Here is a 22,327-nt window from a genome sequence, read left to right as displayed (position 1 = left end):
CATGATCATGTCAGGGCTGGCAATACCAGGCAATGGTGACACCTCACAGCAGCAAGTGTGCGGAGCACACAGGAGAGATGCTGGAAGAAGGAGGCCAAGACTGCTCCACAGCTGCATGCCCCTACCCTGGCCCTCTGGTCACAACAGAGCTGCGGTCATGATGGCATGGGTGTGTGTGTGTGTGTGTGTGTGTGTGTGTGTGTGTGTGCGGTCTGGACTGAGCCTAGGTCCAAGGCCATAGGGGTGGCTTCCATTCTGAGCCTCTACTGTAGGCCCTGCCCCCAGAAAAGCCAGGTCACACGTAGGGCCTGGTTCTAGATCTTCTCTAAGGGGCTGTGTTTGCAGGAGGAAGTAACCAACCACAGTCTTACTGGGTTTAAGTTCCTCTTCACAAGATGGAATTCAAGCGTGGTACAGTTAACAGAAACAGGAACCCATCCTGGATAGGTCATAGGCCTCAGGGGTAAACCTACTACCTACTATTATTTTGCTAAATGGACATAGTACCTCAAACTGCCTCTAAATATTTATCTTTATACCCATAGAATAGCGCTGCTCTCAGACCTCATCAACAAAGCTTCATTTTGAGGGTGTGGACACACCGCAGGTGCTGGGTGGGGATGCTTTGCAGGGTGAAAGAGGATCAAATCATCTAGCACATGCTTGAGGGAACCAGGGCCTGAGGTCTCAGTCCGGGAACGGCCTGTGCTGTCTGAGCTATGGTGGAAGAAACCGGGCCCTAGAGGGGATCCCGATGTTCCCCACCCAATCCCTGCCTAGAGGGAATCCGTATCCCTCTGAGAGGCAGGCCCTGCCTTTTCCAGGAAGCCCCTAAACTGACAAGAGGGGCAGTTCCTCCTGAAGAGTGGCAGACTGACAAGGGAGGCGCACATCCCCAAAGAGATCTGGAGTGGCCGGGATAGGAGGGTGGGTGGGGGTGGGGGGTGGGGGTGGGGGTGGGTGGGAGGGGGACTACTTCCTGCCTGATGGTCACCTCCTGCCTGAGGGAGGAGGCACGGTTTGGGCCCTGTGATACGCCGTGAGAAGGAACAGGTGGAGGCAGGAGAGGCATCGACATTCTGATCAGGCAGCTGGCACTGACATTATTATCTATTTCTTTTTCTCTTTTCCTTCTTTCCTCTCTTTTCTCTCTCTCTCTCTCTCTCTCTCTCTCTCTCTCTCTCTCTCTCTCTCTCTCTCTCTTTTTCCTACTTAGAGCAATTTACAGAAATCATTTAGGGGCTGTTCAGAGAAAAGATGAAGACTTTTAAAGGCAAGGCCCAGGGATAGTGTTATGCAAACCATCTTGCAGGGCCTTAGAGCAGGAGTGTGATTCTTGGGGTTGGGGCTATAGGACTATGGTACCCTACCACAGAGCGGGGGACTAGAGGGAACAGCGGCAGACCAAGAAAGAGGAAGCCAAGGGGTGAGACAGGGAGGGAGGAAGTAGTCATTCCAAGCCTCAGCTCCCCTTTTTCGTTGAGATGCCCACAAGACGCCTACCATCTGCTTCTGGAGTCTCCGCTCCCACTGGCTCGCTGACTCCCAGGATTCCCTATTCATAGATGAGAAGGTTGAAGCCAGGGTACAGTAGTGTGTCCCCCAGTGTGGTGCAGAGCTGAAACACACCCTGACCCCTGCCCTCCTCAGAGTACTCCTTCCTGCATGCTATGCACCAAACCTTGCACACTTGCCCTGTGCCAGCCTGCGGCTGCCATATGTATGTTCGGTGTGTGCTCCATGCACAGCACAGAGAAAGCCTTCAACAGCATCAAGTTAACAATAGCTGCCGTTTATGGAGCACGTACCACAAGCCAAACCTTCTTCCGGGCCCACATTAGCTCACTTCGTGCACTGTAATGACTTCACGAGGATCCTACCGCTGGTACCCCATTATGTAAATGAGGAAGCCAAGCACAGAGAAGGCAAGCCATTTCTCTAGAATCACACAGCTAGGACTTGACAGACGAATGTGTGAATGAGTAAGTGGAGGAAGGGATAACTTCTCTACCTCTGGCTCCTGTCCCCTATTTAATGACCGGTTTGTTTCTGCAGCAGTTCTCTGGGGAGGCCGAGTGAGAGGACAGGTGGGGGCCACACCTGCAATGGATCCCTTCCTTTCCTGTTACAGACTCAGAATCCCTGCGCTGGGCCCTGGTCCAGGGGCTGGGTACAACGCTCAAAAAACCAATGTGTTTTCTGCTGGCAGGGCCCTCCCTTCAGCTGGGGGCTCAACCCCTTAGCAAGTAGACCCATACCTCCGTACTACGTCGTAGGAGAAATCCCAGTGCTGAGGGAGTGGACAGAGGTGACCACAGAAGGTTGCGCTGGTAAGACGCACTTGAGAGATAAAAGGTCAGAGGGACCCGAAGACCAAGCCTCTGAGGCACGCTAAGGACAGCTGGGAAGCCAGTGTGACTAGAGCTCAGAGGACAGAGGCAGGGTGGGGAGAAATGACAGTCCCGGTAGGCTTGGGCGCTGTTGCCAAGGACTCTGGTTTTCTCTCCTGGTCAGGGGAGGTGACACTGAGCAGAAGGGTGGCGGCATTTGACCTTCATGTCCAGAATCCGGCAGTGGTCGGGGTGAGGTGCAGGAGCTTCAGGTACAGCTGTTTCTAAGAGGGGTCACCGTCCCTAGCCACCATGAATCACCCCAGCTGGGAAAGGCAGAGCCAGCTCTAAGTGGGCAGGGGATTTTCATCAAGAATCAAGAGGAGCTGTTCAGGACTAGTGTGGCCCCCAAAAAGTAGGCCTTGGAAGTGCCTCTTGAGAGGATGAGGACTTGGATGCACCCAGCCAGCAGGGTGAGACATGTGTGGTTTGGAGCTGGTGTGGGTGCCTGAGGGTGGGGTTCAGAATGGAACTGAGCCTGCTGCTGGCAGAATGGAAGGCCAGAATTCTGAGGCTGAGGCTGTGACCCCGACAGAAGGAAACGGGAACTCCAAACGTCAAATCACAGCTTCCTATGGGCTTCCACGAGGAAACAACCATCTTTTGAACAGATGGATTGGAATATATTGTTAAAATTACTTTGCAGCAGACACACATGGCTTCTGCTATACTACTGTTGGGCAATAAAGTCAGGGGCCCTAAACCCCGCCCCCAAGCCCTGGGAGGATGGGTTTGATCATCCATGCCATCTCTAGCCGATGGGCAAAGAAAACAGCAGAGGAGGAAGAAAAATGCAGGTAGTGGGGGCAGGAGTGGGCGTGCGGGCCATGGGACAGGCCTGCGTGAGTTGGCTGCTGAGGGTTCCCTGGTGCCAGTGACACCAGTAAAAACAGCAGCTCCACGACTCTGTCACAAGATCTGTAGGTGCCATGTGGGGCATGTGGCTCTAACTACCCACCTTCAAGGACGCTATAGGATGGGTAAGATTTTCTTTCCATTGTAGACAATGTAGCGTACACGTAAGGGTAATGAGTCCTCTGAGACTCATTCTGTGTTGTCCCTGTGAGCTTTCAGGCTGCAGGATCAGGGAGACCAGGGCCCTGACCGTGGGGGTGGAGGTCGCCCTCTGTTCACCTTGGGGGTTGCTTGATACGGATGTGACTCTCAGAAGGTCAAGGCTCCTGCAGTCAAGTGTCATGCTTGTGCTATGGCAGAGTCAGAGGCAGGGACCTGGGCTGCTGCAGAGATCTGCGGGTGGGGGAGAGCATTGAGATAGCTACTGTGGTCCTAAATCCCAACAGTGAGTTGCTAGGAGGCATTAAGGCTTAAAAAAAAAAAAGACTCCAACAGAACAAAACAAAAACTCCAATCACGAGACAACTGCTCTCCGGGAAGCCTTTTGGCACATCTTGAACGTGCTTCCTGCCAGGCAGAGGCTTGACTCTGGGCAAGAAAGAAAAAAAAGAAACCTGTGTTTACTCAGCCCTGCGGCAGGTGCCTGCTGTTTGTTCTGGGTGCTTCCACAGTGGGCTCTGCCCCTGCACAGCTTCCTGAGAGGTGGCTCCATTGCTCCCAGGCTGCAGGTGGGAAAGCTGAGGCTCTGGGGACCAATCTTCCGAAGTCCCTGGCTCTCAGACCACCTGACTTCCCCATGGTAGGAAGGGATGGAACAGGCTGGAGTGCTGTGGCATGCTCCTAATACTTGCCCACCGTGTGACTGGGTCCTGAGGCCTCCCTGCAGGCCACAGGCTCACAGAAGCCCTGAGTAGCTATGTCTCCTCTGGCTGTGGCTGATGGATGGGGTGTGAAATGAGGCTGGCTGGGCCTCTATCACACTGTGAGGGCAGTTGGGGTCTCTGGGATTGGGTTCTGATGTGTTGTGCTGTCCAGGAGTCTATAATGCAAGTGCCTCCAGGAACTCTGGGCCTTGACAGGTCCATGTCCTGAGTCTTGGGCCACAGGCTCCCCACCTTCCATCTGCACATTTGCAGACCGACATTTGTAGATAGAGATCCAGCACTCCCAGCTCCCCAGCCAGCCACCGAGGCAGCACTCACCCACAAGTCCGGTTCTGAAAGTGGGCTTTTCACCATCCCAGGTGGTACTAGAGATGACCGTGAATGGCCACGTCCCATGTCAAGACCCACAATTCCAGATGGTAGGTAGCACTACAACTTCCCTCCACTCTGGACAGATATGCAGTTTGTCCCCTGACCCGGCCATTGTTAAGAATGCTGCTTGTATAGCATCATCCTCCCTCTCCACAACTCTCAATGGCTTCTGAGCACTTCATGGAACACAAGGTCACAGCTTTGAGAGATCTCTAGACAGAACATCTTGGTAAGGAATGGCTATGCACAGGCCTAGCATTTAGCCTCCCACACTGCTTCCCAGCATGCAGCCTCACCCCTAGGCTCTGAGCACTAGGCCAGTGGCCATTTTGCACTGGTTCTGTCTTTCCTGGGGAAGGAGACACTGACTGCCTCACCTTCAGAACAACGTTCTGGAACCTGACCAGGGCTCCCGAACCACCTCTTCCCAGATGCCTCCCATGATCTAAGTTACATAATCCCCCCTCCCCCGCCCCCCCCTGCATCGTTCCCAGTCCCTTCCATGGCAGCTCCAATGGTTTGGTGACCATCCTTGCAGACAGGTCTCCTCTCTCTAGAACATCGCATTTCAAACCTCTTTAAGAACAGATGAGCACCAGGCGGCCATGGCGCACGCCTTTAATCCCAGCACTCGGGAGGCAGAGCTAGGCGGATCTCTGTGAGTTTGAGGCCAGCCTGGTTTACAGAGCGAGAAGCAGGACAGGCACCAAAACTACACGGAGAAACCCTGTCTTGAAAAAAAACAAAAAACAAAAAACAAAACAAAACACAAAAAGAACAGATTATCAGGGACAGATAGCTTCATCTTCACACTCAACACGGCTCCTGGCGCACACTAATAACATTAGTAATGATAATATTGACAACCGTCATTTCTGCGAGTTTGCTCTGTGCTGGGTGCGATCTACTGAAAGAGTTGGCATGAAATAGCTCATTGAATCATCACAACAAACCCCGCAAATGGAACGCTTTGATCCCCCTTTGCAGATGAGAAGCCTAAGCAGCGAGTGGTTAAGTAACTTGGCCCACATCACATAAGGGGCGATGGAGTCGGGGAGTTTAATGCTGAGCACAGAAAAAGGGTGGGTGGAGGAGGGAAGCTCTGAATGTCATAGCCAGGTGGAAACAGAGCAGGGTCCTCTGCTGACTCCAGGGGATGACTCAATGCCCGATACCAACGGAAGGGCACCATCAGTGCTCAGCAGACAGGACGATGGCTGCCCAACACAGGTATGTGGTCAGCAGGGGCTAAGGTAGGGAGTGGGGAGAGAATGTACCGGGAAGGGCTGTGAGTGCCCCAGTGGGGGGCTAAGCCCGATCACTGCCTGTCTTCCCTACCCTCTCACCCACGTGCTGGCTACTGGCAGTTTTTACCTGTCCGAAAACAGCCACAGAAAATTGAGATCATTTTTCTGCTGTGTTGGCAGCAGAGAAAAATGACCATTTTTTCCTTTCAATGGAAGAGTTTCTTCCCATTAGACAAAGGCCCCAAACACCTATGGCACCAGAGGAAGAACAAGGCAGGAGACAGATGAACCCCCTGGCTGAGACTGCGGGCACCAGGGATAATCAGTGGCTAGTGTCTGGCGGTGGGAGGCTAGGCCAACACCAAGACACTTGCAGGTCAGTGATGAGGCAGGCAGAGAGGTCCCAGAGCAGGTGACTTGGAACCACTGCAGGTTGCTCAGAGACTTACAGGAAGCAGGCTCTGTAGTCACTGAATGCTGGCAGAGCCTCCCCCTCTTGATTACGACACCCCAAATCACAGTGGTACGAAATCAGGCCAAGTCAGTACATGACATGCCCAGGTCCTAGGGAGCAGGGTTTTTTGTAAAGTTAGATAATTAGTCAAAAGATGAGATGTAGAGAAGGAAGAGAAAGCTGCATGGCACCCTGGGGTCTTGTGAGGTGAGGACACTGGCATCTGGCCTTCTAGGGATGCCAGGTGGCTCCTCTCTCTGTCAGACCCCAGTCTTGCGGGCCTCCCACCTTCTCAAGTGGCCACACCTACCCAGGGCTCTTCACCATGCTTCCTCTGTGAAGGCTTGTGGATGCTGATGGTCTCACTTTCATCTCCTTACTCCTTGAAGCTGATACTTAGCGATGGGTACCCCATTCAGCCGGAGCTCACTTTGCTATGACAAACCGCTCAGCCACTCTCGAACACCCTACACTCCCTGCAGGACTTTGGGCTGTGACAAGCACAGCATACCCGATGAATGTGTACTCCTGACTATGGCCTGACTGCGCCCAAGGACAGCTATCTAGCAACCTGAGGAGTTTCCCTCCAAGACTGTTTGGGGTGGTGTCTGGCCCCATGCATTGCTAAGTAAGCACCAACTGAATACTTTCTGAGTACAGAAGACATGGATATACACAAGGGTTTGTGCACTGGTTCATTTAAACAATCATCAAATATCCACTGCACGCCAGGGTGCCTCTGGGAACATAGGGATGGCAATGGCAGGGAAGGGGTCATATGGCATCCTGGCACATTTATGATCACGGCTAGCAGGGAAGCCAGGAAGTGTGCCATTCAAATGGCAGGCCAATCAGTATGGGTGGCAGTGTTAGTGAGTCCTCTGGTATCTGAGAATCAGGGTGCATGTCCTGGTTAGTTTTATGTCAACTTGACACAAGCTAGAGTTATCAGAGAGGAGGGAGCCTCAGTTCAGAAAATGCCTCCATAGGCAAGCCTGTGGGGGAATTTTCTTAATTAGTAATTGATGTGGGAGTGCTCAACTCACGTAGGTAGGGCCATCCCGGGCTGGTGGTCCTAGGTTCTATAAGAAAGCATGCTGAGCAAGCCATGTAGAGCAAGCCAGTAAGCACCCCTCCATGGCCTCTGTATCAGCTCCTGCCTCCAGATTCCTTCCCCATTTAGGTTCCTGTCCTGGCTTCCTTTGATGACGGACAGCAATATGGAAGTGTAAGCCAAATAAACACTTTCCTCCCTAACTTGCTGTTTGGTCATGATGTTTCATCACAGCAATAGAATCTCCAATTAAGACAGTGGCTTTCTGGATGAAAGGAGTGGATTGCCCTCTCTTGAAGACTAGGTTGAGGAGAAGGAGGAAGAGTGTCCTAGTCAGAGGGAATGACATGAGAGAGAGGAGAGTGTGTAAGTCATTAAGAAACTGGACACACCTAAGAGATCAAGGGAGAGAGGGACTCTCAAGCAGCCTAGTGGATTCACAGGCTCCCACTTTCTCTGCCCATGCCATTGCTGTCTCTGACGGCAACAGAGCTCCAGGGACAGTGTTAGGAAGCCTGGCTTTAGAGCTAGCATGGCCAGAACTGCTCACAGGGAAGAGGCTTCACATGATGGCTACCTGGCAACACAGTGGGATCACTGATCTCAAGTGTAGGTAGGTGGGAAGGAGTCTTGTGTCCCTGCTCCTCAGGTTCCACAGTGTTCATGTTTGGGATTAGTGTTGGAGATGTCTGAGAATCTCGACCATTGTAAGAGCTATCCATCCATCCTGATGTCCCTGGGCACACCAATCTCCCAGGCCCAAAGACAGGGCCAGGTAAATAACCAGCTGACCGGTTCTACAAGCCAAGTATGTAACTTAACAGTTCTTTGACCTGAACTGGGAAAGCCATTTGAGTGAAGACAGCAAACTACTCACCTACTCTCATGAACCAAAAAATTTAGGGGAGAGAATATAACAGGCAGGGCTCAGGTTTGATTTAAAAAAAAAAAAAAAAAAAAAAAAAGGGAACTTCCTAAAAGCAGATAATTTCCTAAATAATTTAGTAAAAAAAGCAAAAACAAAAGATTTTTTTCAATTCCTTTTCTACTCTTGCCTCTTTTTTTTTTCTTCAGAAAATTACTCATTTTTGCATCCATTCATTCATGCAACAAGCATTGAATTATCTAGGTAATTGCTTCCATTTCCCACTCACCCTGCTGGGTGCTGAGAGCCAACAAGGCCTGGTGTGTTGTTTTGTGTGTGTGTGTGTGTGTGTGTGTGTGTGTGTGTGTGTGTGTGTGTGTAAGGGGAGCCAAAGGGACAAAGGATAAGACACAGCAGTGACTTATGGGCTCCGAGGCCGTGGGTGATGGGCTACCCTGAATGCTGGCTTGCCTCTGCTGCCCCACTGGCCTCACCTGACCCCTCTCTCAAGTCCCACTTGTCCTCCGTTGACAACATGTGGCTGGCTGAGTACTGGCGCTGGCTTGGGCGGGTATGTGGCCCAACCGTGGGCACAGCGAGGCAGAGCACAGACGGCTTGAACTGATGGCTAGGCATGCCCACTTTGCTTTTCAGCTCAAAGGACAGAGCAGGAAAATAGAAAACGACATTTATTTTCTTAAAAATACACACGCACACACCTGGCTCATTAATTTCTTATTAAAATTCCGTGTTGAGCTCCAGCAGGGAAGGAGGGAGGATTGCCAGGGATGGGGCAGAGGAGCAGGGAGGGCAATCAGAGCCACGTGCTGGCATTGGCTGCCGGTGGAGGGGTGGAAGGGGGGCAGAGAACTAGGAGGTTAAGAATGGCGGAGGAGGAAAACGGACTCAGGAGGAAAGGACTTCCCTGGGCCAAGATATACTGAGTGCCCTACAACCTGCAGACTCTTGAGTCCAAACTGCCTTACAAAATTGTTTTTTGTGGTACTGGAGGGAGCCAAACCCGTGGCCCTGCACAGGGTAGACAAGCATTGTGCCCTAGATTTCTCTTTGACTTTTCTGAGACAGTTGTCCAAGCTGGCCTTGAACTTGCTCTGTGGCCCAAATAGGTTTTGGATTTGGGTTCCTCCAGTCTCAGCCCTCTAAGAAGCTGGACTGATGATGAATCTGGATATAAAGCTCCTTGAGGGAGAACAAGGTGGGGAATCTTTGGGCTCTGGGGCTGGGCTGGGAGGTCCAGCAGGGAGTGAGACTCAGCCCTGAGGTTCTATCGGCTGCCCTGTGGTATGTGACCAGGGGTATTAGGGAAGGCTAACTAGGACTGACTGTCAGGATGGCTGACCACTGTGGGCTAGCTTGGGACTTACAGAATATCTTGGGAATGGCAGAGGTAGTAAAACCTGCCTAGGGGCTTTGGGCTAAACCAGGAACCCCATTTAGACTCCAGGGACGGTTTAATGTTCAGCATTACCTTGCTGCATGAGTTCCAGGCCTTTTTCTGCCATGTTTACTTCCTCATCCATGAATACTAGAAGGCTGGATTTGGCTATCCTGGGGTCTCCTCTTTCAGCGTTGGACGCTGACAAGGCCAGACCCTGCCCAGGTTGGTGGGCCATATCCTGATGGTTGGAGCCTGTGGAGCGTCCTGCCCACCCCTGCCCCCGGAAACCTCATGGGTGCCTTTGCAGGGCCTAGTCCCAGCCCTGGCCTTCCACAGAGTCTCATGTAGCTGGAGCCCAACACCCAGCCATCCTCAGGCTGCATTCCAGCAAAGCTCATTTTCTGCCACCAAGTTTAGAACACACCCCCACCTACTGGCCTCACACATTAACAGAGCTGAGAGCTCCACAACCACCACCACCGGCCTTCCTCCCGGCCTGCTGCTGGCCCAGTCCTCTGGATAGATACAGTAGGGGTGAGGAGAAAGTCTTGGGGTGTGTCGGACAGCCTGTAGCCTCCCAAGACCATGGCCCAGTGTGCCCCCTGGGAGGTACTCAAGGAGTATGGCCTGGGCCTGCTCCTGCTTCTTCCTCTCCTAGAGGCAGAGCCTGTCTCTTTCCCTGCCCTCTTCTGTCCTTACCCCGCTGAGCCTGCTTCCCCTTACCCATGACTTCTGACCCACTGCTGTGTGTGTGTTAGGACTGGGGATGAGGGTAACACGAGAGTGTGTGTTAGCCACAGGGCTGGGGCGAGGGGCTTAAGGCCTGTGGACAACCGCTTTGAACTGGGCACAAGAGCAGCCGGCCGGAAGTGTCAGGAGAGCATTCAGGAAAGGGCCTTGATAAGCTGGGGTTGGTCTAAGAGTCCCTGGCGGAGGTGCTGTTGGATCTGGGCTTTGAAGGCTGGGTAAGGGTTTCTGGAGGCAAAGTGCCGACTCCGGAGGCCTGGGAAGTGAGGCAGGGGCGTAAGGCACACAGAGGGAGGAAGGAGAGAGGTCAGGAGCACTGTGGGGGAAGATGCACACTGGAGCAAGATCAGGAGGGACCTTGATGCCTGGGCAGAGAATTGCTCTTTGGTCCCATAGGCAATGGGCAGCCAGTAAAGGTTACTAAGAGAGCAGACCCAGCCAGCTCTCCAACAGGTTCAGCCACCACCCTGACCCCCTAGACTCCTGCTCAAACTAAAAATCAAGGATTGTCACCCAAAAGACAGACACTAGAAAATGACCTTCTTAGCTCTTCTTCAGAGGTGTTCTCGAGACTGGAAACAGGGCAAGAGAGAGCCAGACACCGGACTCTGCCCACCCTGCAGGGCTGAGCTGGGCCCGGAAGGGGTGTGGTGCTCTGTCCATACAAGGGCTCTGCTGGACAGTCTGGTCTGGCCGGCATGTGAGGAAGGGACTTGTGGGCCAGAGACCACATGCTGTGGCTGGGGGGAGGGGGACATGCCACTAGGGAGGCAGCCCAAGGTCACCCTGCCTAATGGCGCCATAGTCAGACAGAAGCCCAGGCTGCTTGGCCTCCAGTCTGGCTGTGTGGTCAGAACCCGGTGGCCTCAGTCGCCTGCCAGGCATTGTATACTGCAGCAGCAGCAGCAGCAGCAGCAGCAGCAGCAGCAGCAGCGCACCCCACCCCCACCCCCGCCCCCCAGCAACCTAGAACAGCCCTGACCTGAAAACCTATTGAAAGTTGACCTAAGTGACGGTAAGTCCATGTACCTTCCTCAAACGGGGGGGGGGGGGGAGGGGGGGATGTGGGGGGAGGGGCAGCGCTGGTAGGAGGGGTCCTAGGCAGTCCTGCAGGACGAAGGCCTGGGGCTCAGACCAGCTTCATTTTTACAAGACACGTTTCTTTCATTTTTGCTCTTGCTTGTTGGGGTATGTCCAAGTTTTAAAAGTAAAACTGAGGCATGGGTTGACAAAGAGACGTCAGAGCTCAGAGAAGGACTCAGAAAAGGGAGCCGGGAGTAAGGGACAATAGGGCGCTGTCCGACACCTCCTCCACGGTCTTCTTCCTACAAGTCAGCCCTGTAGTCCTAAGCAAGCACCGTGCTAGCATTGTGTGGAGACAGGTTAAGGACAGCAGTCCCTGCTCAGAGCTGCTGGGCACCCTGGGCCCAGAGACAGCATGGAGCCCTAGCGAAGGCTCACAGCAGGCAGGACACTCCAGAAGGCCTGCCTAGGGCAGAGGCTTAGGAAACAAGCAGCTCTGGCAGGCCAGGAAGGGGAACAGATCTCTGCCGCCAGGCCAGAGAACATGCAATGGGTAGCAGGGGCACAGACCGCAACTGAGCTGCCCAGGGGCCAAGGCTGAGCTGGTAATGGAACTCAAGCAGAGGTAAGAGCCATTCCTAAACAGAGGCCTGCTAGGTTGAGTTCCTGGTCACCACCAGCCCACACAACTGTCTTACCCTTACCCACTGTCAATCTCTCCCAGGGATGAAGGTTCTTCTCTGGCTGCACCCCTAGGTCCCCCCGCTATACCCTATTCCTGCTAGCCATTGCTCATTCCTGCTCATTGCTCCCGTGAAAAAACAAGAGACTAGCAATCTCCACTGAACCAAAAGCAAAACAGCTCACCCCACAGCAGGAGGAACCCAGCCACCAGAGGGGGGTCAGCTTGTTCCCCTCTGCCTCCTCGCCCTTGGTCCCTACAATTTCTAGAAGCCATACTTTCTTACTCTTTCAACCTTGAGAATGCACCCTAGTCGGAGTGAGCAATGCCTCTGGTTAAAGACCTTGGGTGGGTTCACAGCAGGCTCAATCAAGCTCCCAGGGAGTGCACAGATTTGAGCAAAAGCTGACCACCACACATGGTGGGTTCTCTAAAACCTCCAGATGGCCAGCTCCACCAAGGCCCACTCCAGTTCTGTCCTTGGCTCACCCCCTCAGAGCGGGGCATCAGAGTCCCCCACCGGTAGCAGGTCCTTTGCTGGTTAAAAAAAATGTCCTGGGTCAGTTGCTTCCATGTTGGGCGCAGCAGAGGGCTATACCCTCACCGGCTTCCACAGCTCCCTCCCTCCCGCCTAGGTCAGCGCCCCTCGCCTCCTGGAGCATCTCCAGCTTGCGGAAGCCGCCACAGCGTCCTCCTAGCTCATCTGAGTTCCCACTCTGGGTGGGGAAGGCCGTTCTGAGACCCCCCCACCTCCGTCTCCAACCTGCATCCTCGCTGTCTCACTGCCTGGGTGCGCCACCCCAGGCCCCTCCCTCTGTCACCCCTTTCCAGCGGAGCCCGGAGCCCGGGGCGAGCCTGGGGAGCAGACGCAACAGATTGCAGAACGCGGGAGCGCGGCCCCGTTGCCTCCGCGCGCCGCCAGTCTCCCGGCCCGTGCCCGCTGCCCAGACCCCCGCCCGCCTTGCTCCGCGAGCCGGCCGGCCATTGAGATGCAGCTCACAAGCCTCCCGGGCCCCTACCGTGCGCGTCCCTGCCCGAGGCCCGACGCAGGAAGCCAGGCAGCGGGCCGCACGGCCCCGCACCCGCCTGCGCGCCAGGGCCGGGAAGCCGAGATCCCGTGGGTCCCAGTAGTCCCCAGCCTCGCGGGCTGCACGGGGAGACGTGGCCGGGTGCCGGGGACCCAATCTAGCTGATCTTTGACATCCCTCTAGATATCCGTGGGCGGACACGCCCCCAGGGTCTCGGGTTGGACCCTGCATTCTAACTCAGAGACCACGGGAAAGACCCCCTCCTCCAATCTCCCCTGGACCGACCTAGGTCCCTTCAGCAGGCTCCCGCGGCAGCCGGGGACGCCGTGCTGGTAGCGCTGGCGGAGAGTCCAGGGGAGCAGTAGGATGAGGGTGCTCCTTCCTCCGATTCTCCCTCCGCCCCCTCCAGGGGCGCCCGCCGCATCTTTACCCCGAGTCTGCGCCGCGACACTTACCGTGGGCGAGCAGCGCGGAGAGGCAGAGCAGGGCGGCGCCGTGGCGGCCCGACATCCCTGGGGCCATGGCAGAGGTGGGGGCGGGAGGGGTCCTAGGGGGCAGCGGTCCACGGCGACTTGGTCTCAGGCTGGGCTCGGTCGCCTCCAACTCACCGTGGAGCCCAGCTGTCTGTGCTGAGGCTTCAGGGGCCAGAGAGCGCAATTTGGGGACACTTTGAGGGGAGGGGGCGTCCCGGGCGCCACCGGCTACACCCTTGGAGCCAGTGGGGGCGCAGCTCCGGGCCGGAGAAGTCTCCACCTCCCGGGGCTGGTGCCCCCTGCAGGATCTGAGAGGCGAGGGGGGAGCCGCACGTGCGGTCCCGGGGCCCAGTGGCCACCGGCGTCCCGGGGGCTGCCGAGAGCTGCGTGCCGAAACCCTTGGTCTCGCCTCGCCTCTCCGATCCGTACACGCTCGAAGGTGCAGATCCCCAATGCGAGCCCGGATCGCTTTGGTTTCGGTGGTAACCCCCCACACCCAGCGCAGCTTTCTTCTTCCTCCAAGCGCCCTGCAGCAGCCCGGAAAATCCCAGGTCGGGAGCAAACGAACGATTTCTTTTGCAAAGAAAGAGAAAATCCAGGCAACTTTAATCCATCCGGGGAAGGAAAAGTTTCCTTGCAGGGATGAGACAGGCGACGCAGGTCGCCACCACCCTAGGCGACGCCCAGATAGAACGCCTGAGGTGGGTGACCAGATGTTTGTCCCTTCGTAGAGCTCGGTCTTGGACTCCAGCGTGCTCTCTCCAGTCTCGACTCAGGTCTGCGCTAGCACAGGCCGACTCGGCGCCGCCTGGCCGGGCTGGGGCTCGATGGCTGGAGCAAGGGTGGAGCTCTAGGCACCCGCTGCCCCATAGAGATGGGGCTTGGAGAAGCGAGGGAGCGGGAAAGCCAGCTAGGGCGCCCCAGCTCTAGCCATTTCTTCTCGGAGCGTCTCCTCCAGTATCCAGCCCGTGAGCGTTGTAGGATGGGAAAAGGGGTGGTCAGCCCACGGCAGCACTGGGCTACCCTCTCTCTCCTCTCGGGTGGGATGTCGCTGTCTCAGCAGAGAGGTGCCATGCCCTGCCTCACACCGCTCCTCGCCTTCCCTGGGGGGACCTGCACAAACCTTGAACTTTTCCGGGGTTCAGAGTCTCCGACGCCTCGTCCTCCCCATCACCCCCGCCTTGCCCCTGGACACCCGCTCGCCCGTTGCCTTGGTGCGGCAGGGAATAGGCTGTAGCTCTTTCGGAGTCAGTTTGGGCGAGCGGATCGCCGCTCCAGTCCCGGCTGCGGATGGAGAGAAGCGGGAGCGCGGCCAGGGGGCTAAGGCATCCGCACCTGCGCGGCCCCTGGCCGAGGAGGCAGCAGCTGGTGCCTAGGAGGCCGAGCGAAGAGGAGAAAGATGCCTGCAGCGGGGCCAGCTCTCCTTGGACGTGGGGTGGGGGGAGAAGAAGAATCAAGGAGCAGGGGGAAAAAAAAAAAGAGGCGGGGGGAGCCACAGTTGCCCGAAGCAGTAGCCACCGCCTCCACGGCGCTCCTCCGTAAATGATTCCAGAAAGAGACACACACACTGATGCTCGGCACCCTCCTCCTCGGTCCGGCATTCAGCGCCCACCCGGACCGTAGCGGGCAGGCGCCCAGCTTGGCGCGCTCGCTCCCTTCTCCTCCCTCCCTCCCTCCCCTCCCAGATTCCCCGTGATCACGTGGCCCCGGAGCGCGCGGCCCACGGCTCGCGCGCCACGGAGACTCCCCCCTCCTCCGGCTCCCCTGTCTGTCCACGTGTCCATTCCGCATTCCCAGCCTGGGGGCGCGCGCGGCTCCTTAATGAGAGTCAGCCCAGGGCTGGCCTCGCCGTTCAGTTCTGCTGCGCTTTACATTTAAAATTTTTTTTTCCTTAGCGATTCAGGTTGGTGCTGGGATCCGAGTGGGGCCGACCCGCTGCTGCGACTGCGGTTCTCCTGGGTAGACGCCACCACAGACGCTGCCGATGTCCCTTTTCAAAGGATGCCAGCTCCCCGCCGGGTGCCGGAGATGTTTTCAGCGGTTCTACCCGAGGCGCGGGTAGGGGGCAGCCTCCCACAGCCTCTGAGTCCGCGTAGGTCTCTGCAGGGCACCCGGTGGGAATCAGCTTTGCTGCCGCGCCCAGCTCCTCTGGTTGGAGCTCCTCCGGCAGGGATGAGCAAGGGGCGCCGCGCCGCTGGGGGCAGAGGAGGGGTTTGCCTCTGCCTACAGGTTGTTTTTCCAAGCCTCTGGAGGGCTTGGAAGGATATGAGAAACTGTCCCTCTGTACTCCACCTAGTCATCAACTGAAGAGGGAGGGGTGTGGGGGCGTTCATTCACTCCCAGCATCGCACCTCTTCCATTAAAACGCAACCCAAAATCAGACTCGACAGTCAACCATCAGTCGGACATGGGATCAATAGCAGTGATCTGACAGAATTATTGGATATCATGAGGGGATCCTGAGAGGTTTGATCTCAATCGGCCCTATTCGGGAGGGGCAGTCTCCAATCCCATGGGCATAGCCAATATGAGAAGTTGGAGCTTTTGAGTCGTCCTTCTATACCAGATAGAGTATGAGGCTATGAAGTCAGAGCAAAGTTGGTGGACGCTCTGTCCACACCTTGTCTGCCATACTCAGGTCCTAGCCCTACAGATCCCATGAGTTACCTTTTCCTCCAGAAAGGGTCATTTTGGGGGAAATGGGCTTGAATGGCTATGGGAACCCTCTTCCTCCTAGCCCCTGATTGTCCCTGTTTGGGATTCCTATTGGAACCTGCCTTCCTCTTCTGGCCCCTCCCCCATGGCTGTCTGATTGGACTCAGGGGTGCACTGGGGAGGGCTAACAGGCTCATTGGAGGCCCTGGGGACAGACCGTGCTGGAGTAGTCAAAGAAGATCATTCTCATTAGGTCCCTAATGCCTGGTGGCAATTAATGTCACCTAAGGGCTTATTAACCATCCCAAGGAGAGGCAGGCCAGCAATCAGCTGCATGTGTCCCCCCTCTGTCTCTCTCTGTCTCTCTGTCTCTCTGTCTCTCTCTCTCTGTCTCTCTCTCTCTGTCTCTCTCTCTCTCTCTCTCTCTCTCTCTCTCGTGTGTGTGTGTGTGTGTGTGTGTGTGTGTGTGTGTGTGTGTGTGTGTGTGTGTGTGTGTGGTGTTGGGGTGAGGAGTACAGGATTCGCTCCTGAGGCAAGGGGATGGTTCTGTGAAGACAGGAATACAAGCCAGGCCTTTTTCCCGGCTCACCAGTGCAGTGGGGACCCAGAACTTAAGAGATGGCCAGAGGAAAGAGACACACTTCGCCCAAGATGCTGTCTAGGTTGCCCTTCTCCACAGCTTCTGTGTCTGACTCAGGAGTCAGAGAGGCTGAGGGCTCACCCTACTTTGCTGGCCCTAGCTGGAAATAGCATAGTGTGCCGGGCAGGTTGCCAGTGACATGGACATTATGGAGTTCTCTTTACTCTAACTCGTTTCCCCTTCTTCCACCCCAACTGTTGTGTTCTTCCACAACAGTACTGTGACTGTCTCCAACCCCACAGGTGTCATGGGGCCAACCACGAGGGAGGGAGCGTTAGTTCTTGTTCCCCTAGACCTTCTGTTCTGGACAGGACAGAGGATGCTAAGTGTATGAGCCAGACAGTGGGGATATCTGATCATACTTGCTTTTTACTCTTGGAGAAGATGGAGGCTGTCTCGGGAGGGCTGAGGGACCCTACCACCATTTTTGTGTGTGTTTGTGTGGGTGTACATAGGCCTATGGAAACCAGAGGTCAATGTGAAGTCTCTTTCTCAATCTCTCTCTCCATCATCATATTCATCATCATCATTATCATCATCATCCTCAGTCTCTCACTAAGTGTGGGGCTCAATGTTGAGGCTAGACTGACTGGCCAGCAAACACCAAGGAGCCGTCTCTGCCTCCTCTACATGGGGGTTAATCGACACACTCCGCTCTGCCTAACTCTTACACATTTCCCGTTGATCTGCACTCAAGTCCTCATGCTGTTGCTCGTACATTACTGACTGAGCTATCTTGCCGGTCCATGGTCCTGTCATCCTCACAGAGTGGAGTTCTTTTCTTCAACCCTTCATGGGCCAGAAACTGCCTGTGAGGTCCCCAGATGCCACATGTCCCTCTCCTCCACCTCAGGAGTGAGGAACTGTTTACTTCATCTGGAAAGAAAACTATCCAAAAAAGCCCAGTTCTGCTGCTTGGGGACTTCTCATCTTGGCAGCCACATTCTGGGGTTCAGGGAAGAAGACATTGGTATGAAATAGGTTTATCTAGGTCTTGGTCATGGGTTCCTGGTGAGCTGTGCCACTGGGACCTAGATGGCAGAGGTCAGGTGGGGCGGAGGCTGGAGAGAGGGCTGGTATGCATAGGTGTGTCTGGCCTAGGCACATCTTGTTTCTTTCTTGCTTTTCCTGTCTGAGCATCTTTCTGGATGGAGCTTTGGCAGTGGCTGGGGCTGTCTGTGTTGCCAGCTCCTTTGCGATGCCTGGAACAGATAACAAGGAGTAGGGGGAGGGTAGGGAGGGCGGCTCTGCCCCAGCACCCTGTGCAAGTGCTCATCAAGACCCAGTCCCAAGCCAGCATGGCTTCCTCTCTGCCTAAGGAGCGCCTTTGAGTGTGTCCTGGCTTTCCGAATGCTCACCACTAAGAGGATACAGGCCAGGGCAGGCATTCTCAAGAGGGTGTTCCTGGGACCTCCTGGGAATCCTCTTCAGATTCCCTAAGTTAGCCCTCGTTCTTGTTATTGCAAACACCACAGCCTGTTAACTCTGCTATTCCATTTTATTGACTATTTTGACTTCGTGAGTGTGTGGTGTATGCACGTGTATTGGATACACTTACCCCTCAACCCTGTGTGTATGTATGTGCGCACGCATGCGCATGCACCTGTGTAGGCTGCAGGTTAAGTTTAGGCATCTTCTATAGTGCTCCAGACTTATTTATTATTTCCTTCCTTCCTTCCTTCCTTCCTTCCTTCCTTCCTTCCTTCCTTCCTTCCTTCCTTTCTTTCTTCCTTTCTTTTTTTTTTAATTTGGGAAACAGGGTCTCTCACTGAACCTGGAGCTCACTGTTTCAGCTAGACTGGCTGGCCAAGGATCCCTGCAATCCACTTGCCTCCATCCTGCCCAGCATCGGGCTTATAGATACACATTGCCACTCCCAGATTTTACATGGGGATTTGAACTCAGGTTCTCATACTTGCACAACAAGCACTTTAGCCGCTGAGCCATCTCCCCAGACAGGAGCATATCCCTTTCATTGAGTGTTGTGCTGGGGCTCAGAATGAATAGGCTGAGCAAGATAATGCCCAGATGGTAGAAGTTAGAGAGCCTCCAAAAACACGTCTGGGACCCAGTGGCACTGAAACCTAATAGCAGGAGTGCTCCTGATGTGCCAGGCACTGTGCTTGAGATTTTGCATGCACTATGTGGGTCCTTGCCACACCCCTGTTAAATACATACTGTTAATATTGCCATATCCAACTGAGGGTCAGAGAAGGGACGTTTCTTGACTAGGGTCACTCGACTAGAAAGCAGCACCAAGCCAAATGTGTGATTCTGGAGATCAGATGTGTAGCCTGTCTGATCATTTCACTCCATTGGGCTCCATGGACAGCAGGCTACTGTCTCTCCCTGGTTGTGCTTATGGCGAAGAGGTTTCTAGAAACACACAGAACTTCCAGCCCAGAGAAGCCACTGGGGCAAAGGAAGTTGGTTCTGGGAGTCTTGGGAGCAAGGGACCACTGTTTCCTGTGGCCCCGTTCACAGCAGCTCAGCCTGTCACACCCCTCCACACCCCCAGCACTGACTCACAATTAAGCATTCAATCTATGTGGAGTCTCGCCCATGGTCACATGTGCAGAGGTTTATCATCACCATCACCCAGCCTCTGGCCTGTAGGCACCTCACCTCCCCCTGCCTGATGGGCTCCTAGCTAAGATCCCAGGGCCATTACTAATCTCTGTTCAGGAGGATGGAAGCAGCTACTTGCAGAGACCTGCTTCCAGTTCTGTAAGGCAAGGCAACTTCCGAGTCCCTTCCAACTTCTGTAATAAAATGTCACCGGCTGGGTGAATTAACACATTACTTCTCCTCTTGCTGAAGGCTGGAAGTCCAATATGAAGGTGTTGGCAGGGTTGCATCTTTGGAGGGCAGACGGAGGTCTTCTGTGTGGTCATATGGCCACTTCTCTGTGTTCATGAATCCTAGGTTTCTTTTATTTTAATAGGGACACCAGTCCTTTGGAATGAGAGCCCCATGCCAAAGGCCCCATTTCAACTTACTCATCTGTTTAGAGACCTTGTCTCCAAATACAGCTACCTTCTGTTACTTAGAGGCAAAGCTTCAATGTGTCAATTTTAAGAGTTCACAGTTTAGCTCCTAACAACGGCTGTAACTCCTGTAACTGGTGGTCCACACTGGGGTGTTTTTGAGAGGAAGAGGAGTACTAAGAACGATGATCTTAGAGCCGCAGCTGTACATGACACCACACGAGCAAGGGAAAGCAGAGCGCCGGCTCCTAACATCCGGGCCCCATCACTCACCTGCTGGCCTTGTTTTAAGCCCCAATCCCTCCCATGTGTTGAGCATTTTGTCCTACTCAGTTCCCCTTCCTAGCTAGTCATGGCTACCTGGTGAACCCCAGCCCCACCCCCACTAAACATAGTGTCATGTGACCAGTTGAATACTGTAGTTCAGAATCTGCCTTCCTTTTTTGTTGTCATCCCCCCCCCCCCGCCCCCCAAAGCTGGGACTGGAACGAACAGCTTTGTACAGGCCAGTGCTCTACCACAGAGCTCAAGCCTCAGCCCTCATTTTTATTTTTAAGGACAAGAAAACCAAGGTGCACAGAGAGCTAGTGATGGACCCGAAGTCCCACAGTATTTACATAACAGTCAAGGGATCCCTACAAGAGGACGAACCTGGCTCCTGCTCCTTGATGAACCCATTGTGACCCTGGCTTAGCCACAAAACAGACTTGGGAGTTGATCATCTCTTCCCCGGGTAGCATGAGGCTCCCCATCTCAATGTTCCAGGTGCAGCCCTGACTCAGTTCAGATCTTGGACTGAAATACCAATAGTTAGCTGGGGGGTGGTGGCGCAGGCCTTTAATCCCAGCACTCGGGAGGCAGAGGCAGGCGGATCTCTGTGAGTTCGAGGCCAGCCTGGTCTCCAAAGCGAGTTCCAGGAAAGGCGCAAAGCTACACAGAGAAACCCTGTCTCGAAAAACAAAAAAACAAAAAAAAAAAAAAAAAAAAGAAAAGAAAAGAAAAGAAAGAAATACTCACTCTGGGTGTGTCTTCCTCTGTGAAGCCCTCCCAGTCATTGCCCAGGCTCTGTCCTTTGCCATGCATCATCTAAGAGCCCATGCTTCCTGCAGCCGCGTGTCTTGGGGGTCGCATTGATCTGTCTGACTTCCCCTGCAGAGAGGAGACCCAGGGATGTAGGCCATCTCTGTTGTTCCCCACAGGGTGTCCTTTGCCTGATGTTTCAGTCAGTGGCCACTAAGTTATTGAACTGTTACTGCTCCGCCTCAGCATGTGTTCAGAGCTTAGATAGATGCGAAATGTGGTCTCTGTCCTTAAGGGACCCACCCAGAGAAGGCACTGCACCCCAGAGTTTCGTTGTTCTTGGCAGTGAGTACCACTTCAGAGGGAAGCCCAGAGCCCTCAGGAATCAGGCAGCTGAGGGAAGGCTTCCTGGGGGAGGTGGCCTGACACTTTGCTGAAGGAAGAGTGAGTTGACATGGAAAGGCCTGGCAAAGAGAGGAGGTGATACGAGAAAAAAAAAGTCAGTTTTTTTTTTTTTTTAAAAAAAAAACACAGGAGCTTGGGGGTTCCAGACAGTTCTCAGAACTGAGAATTTCATCATGCCTGGGGCCCTGGACTCAGTGGAGGGGACAGGAAGCTGAAGAGGCCAGCAGATGCAAAAGTGTGTGTGGTGGTATTGTGTCACCAAAATATTGTGTACCTTAATAAATTTATCTGGGGTCAGAGAACAGACAGCCACTAGATACAAAGGCTAGAAAATGGTGGCACTCACACCTTTAATCCTAGCATTCCAGAGACAGAAATCCCTCTGGATCTCTGTGAGTTCAAGGCCACATTGGAAATAGCCAAGCATGGTGACACGCCTTTAATCCCAGAAAGCCAGCCTTTAATCCCAGGGAGTGGTGGTAGAAAGCAAAAAGATATATAAGGCATGAGGACCAGAAACTAAAGGCATTTTAGCTGGTTAGGCATTTGGCTGGTTAAGATTTTGGCTGGTTAAGCATTCAGGCTTTTGAGCAGAGTTCAGCTGAGAGCCATTGGGATGAGGACACAGAAGCCTCCAGTCTGAGGAGACAAGACCAGCTGAGGATCCGGCGGAGGTGAGATAGCTGTGGCTTATTCTGTCTCTCTGATCTACCAGTATGGACCCCAATAACTCGCCTCGGGTTTGATTTTATTAATAAGAACTTTTAAGATTTCTGCTACATCTGGCGCCCAACGTTCGTGTTACGAATTCATGGAAAAGCTGTTTGCCTGTGGCCTTGTGAGCCCTAGCTCAGGCCCAAGCTACACTCAGCCGGTTTTGGTGGTGATGCACGCCGGTAGGATTTGCTGAAGGAGGCAGAGGCAGGAAGATCCCGAGTTTGAGCCGGCCTAGGGGGCTTGGGAGAAGCTTTGGCCCAGACTGAGTCACAAACAGTGGTGGGACCATGGAAGCAGTGGCTACTGCTCCACGTTGCCAGCTCCTTCTCATCATGTTGGTGACTGCGGTGATGCTGCTACCTGGGACGAAGGGTTTACTGCTGCTGGTTCAGAGAAGAATTGCCAGGACCATCGTGTTACAAGAAAGCAT

General features: G+C 54.3%; 1 protein-coding gene across 1 annotated transcript in view; it reads right to left on the bottom strand.

Moving 5' to 3' along the window:
• Positions 1–14,244, bottom strand: part of Tmem132e (transmembrane protein 132E) — a 55,621-nt gene extending 41,377 nt beyond the window's left edge. The window contains exon 1 of the mRNA XM_006990066.4: positions 13,456–14,244. Coding sequence (XP_006990128.2) covers positions 13,456–13,522 — 67 coding nt within the window. The 5' untranslated portion in view covers positions 13,523–14,244. The remainder of the gene's footprint in view (positions 1–13,455) is intronic.
• Between the last annotated feature and the right edge of the window lie 8,083 nt (positions 14,245–22,327).

Source organism: Peromyscus maniculatus, chromosome 8 (genome assembly GCF_049852395.1).
Source record: "Peromyscus maniculatus bairdii isolate BWxNUB_F1_BW_parent chromosome 8, HU_Pman_BW_mat_3.1, whole genome shotgun sequence".
Classification (NCBI taxonomy): domain Eukaryota; kingdom Metazoa; phylum Chordata; class Mammalia; order Rodentia; family Cricetidae; genus Peromyscus; species Peromyscus maniculatus.
Note: the sequence above shows the minus strand (reverse complement) of the source record. Positions and strands in the feature narration are given on the sequence as shown.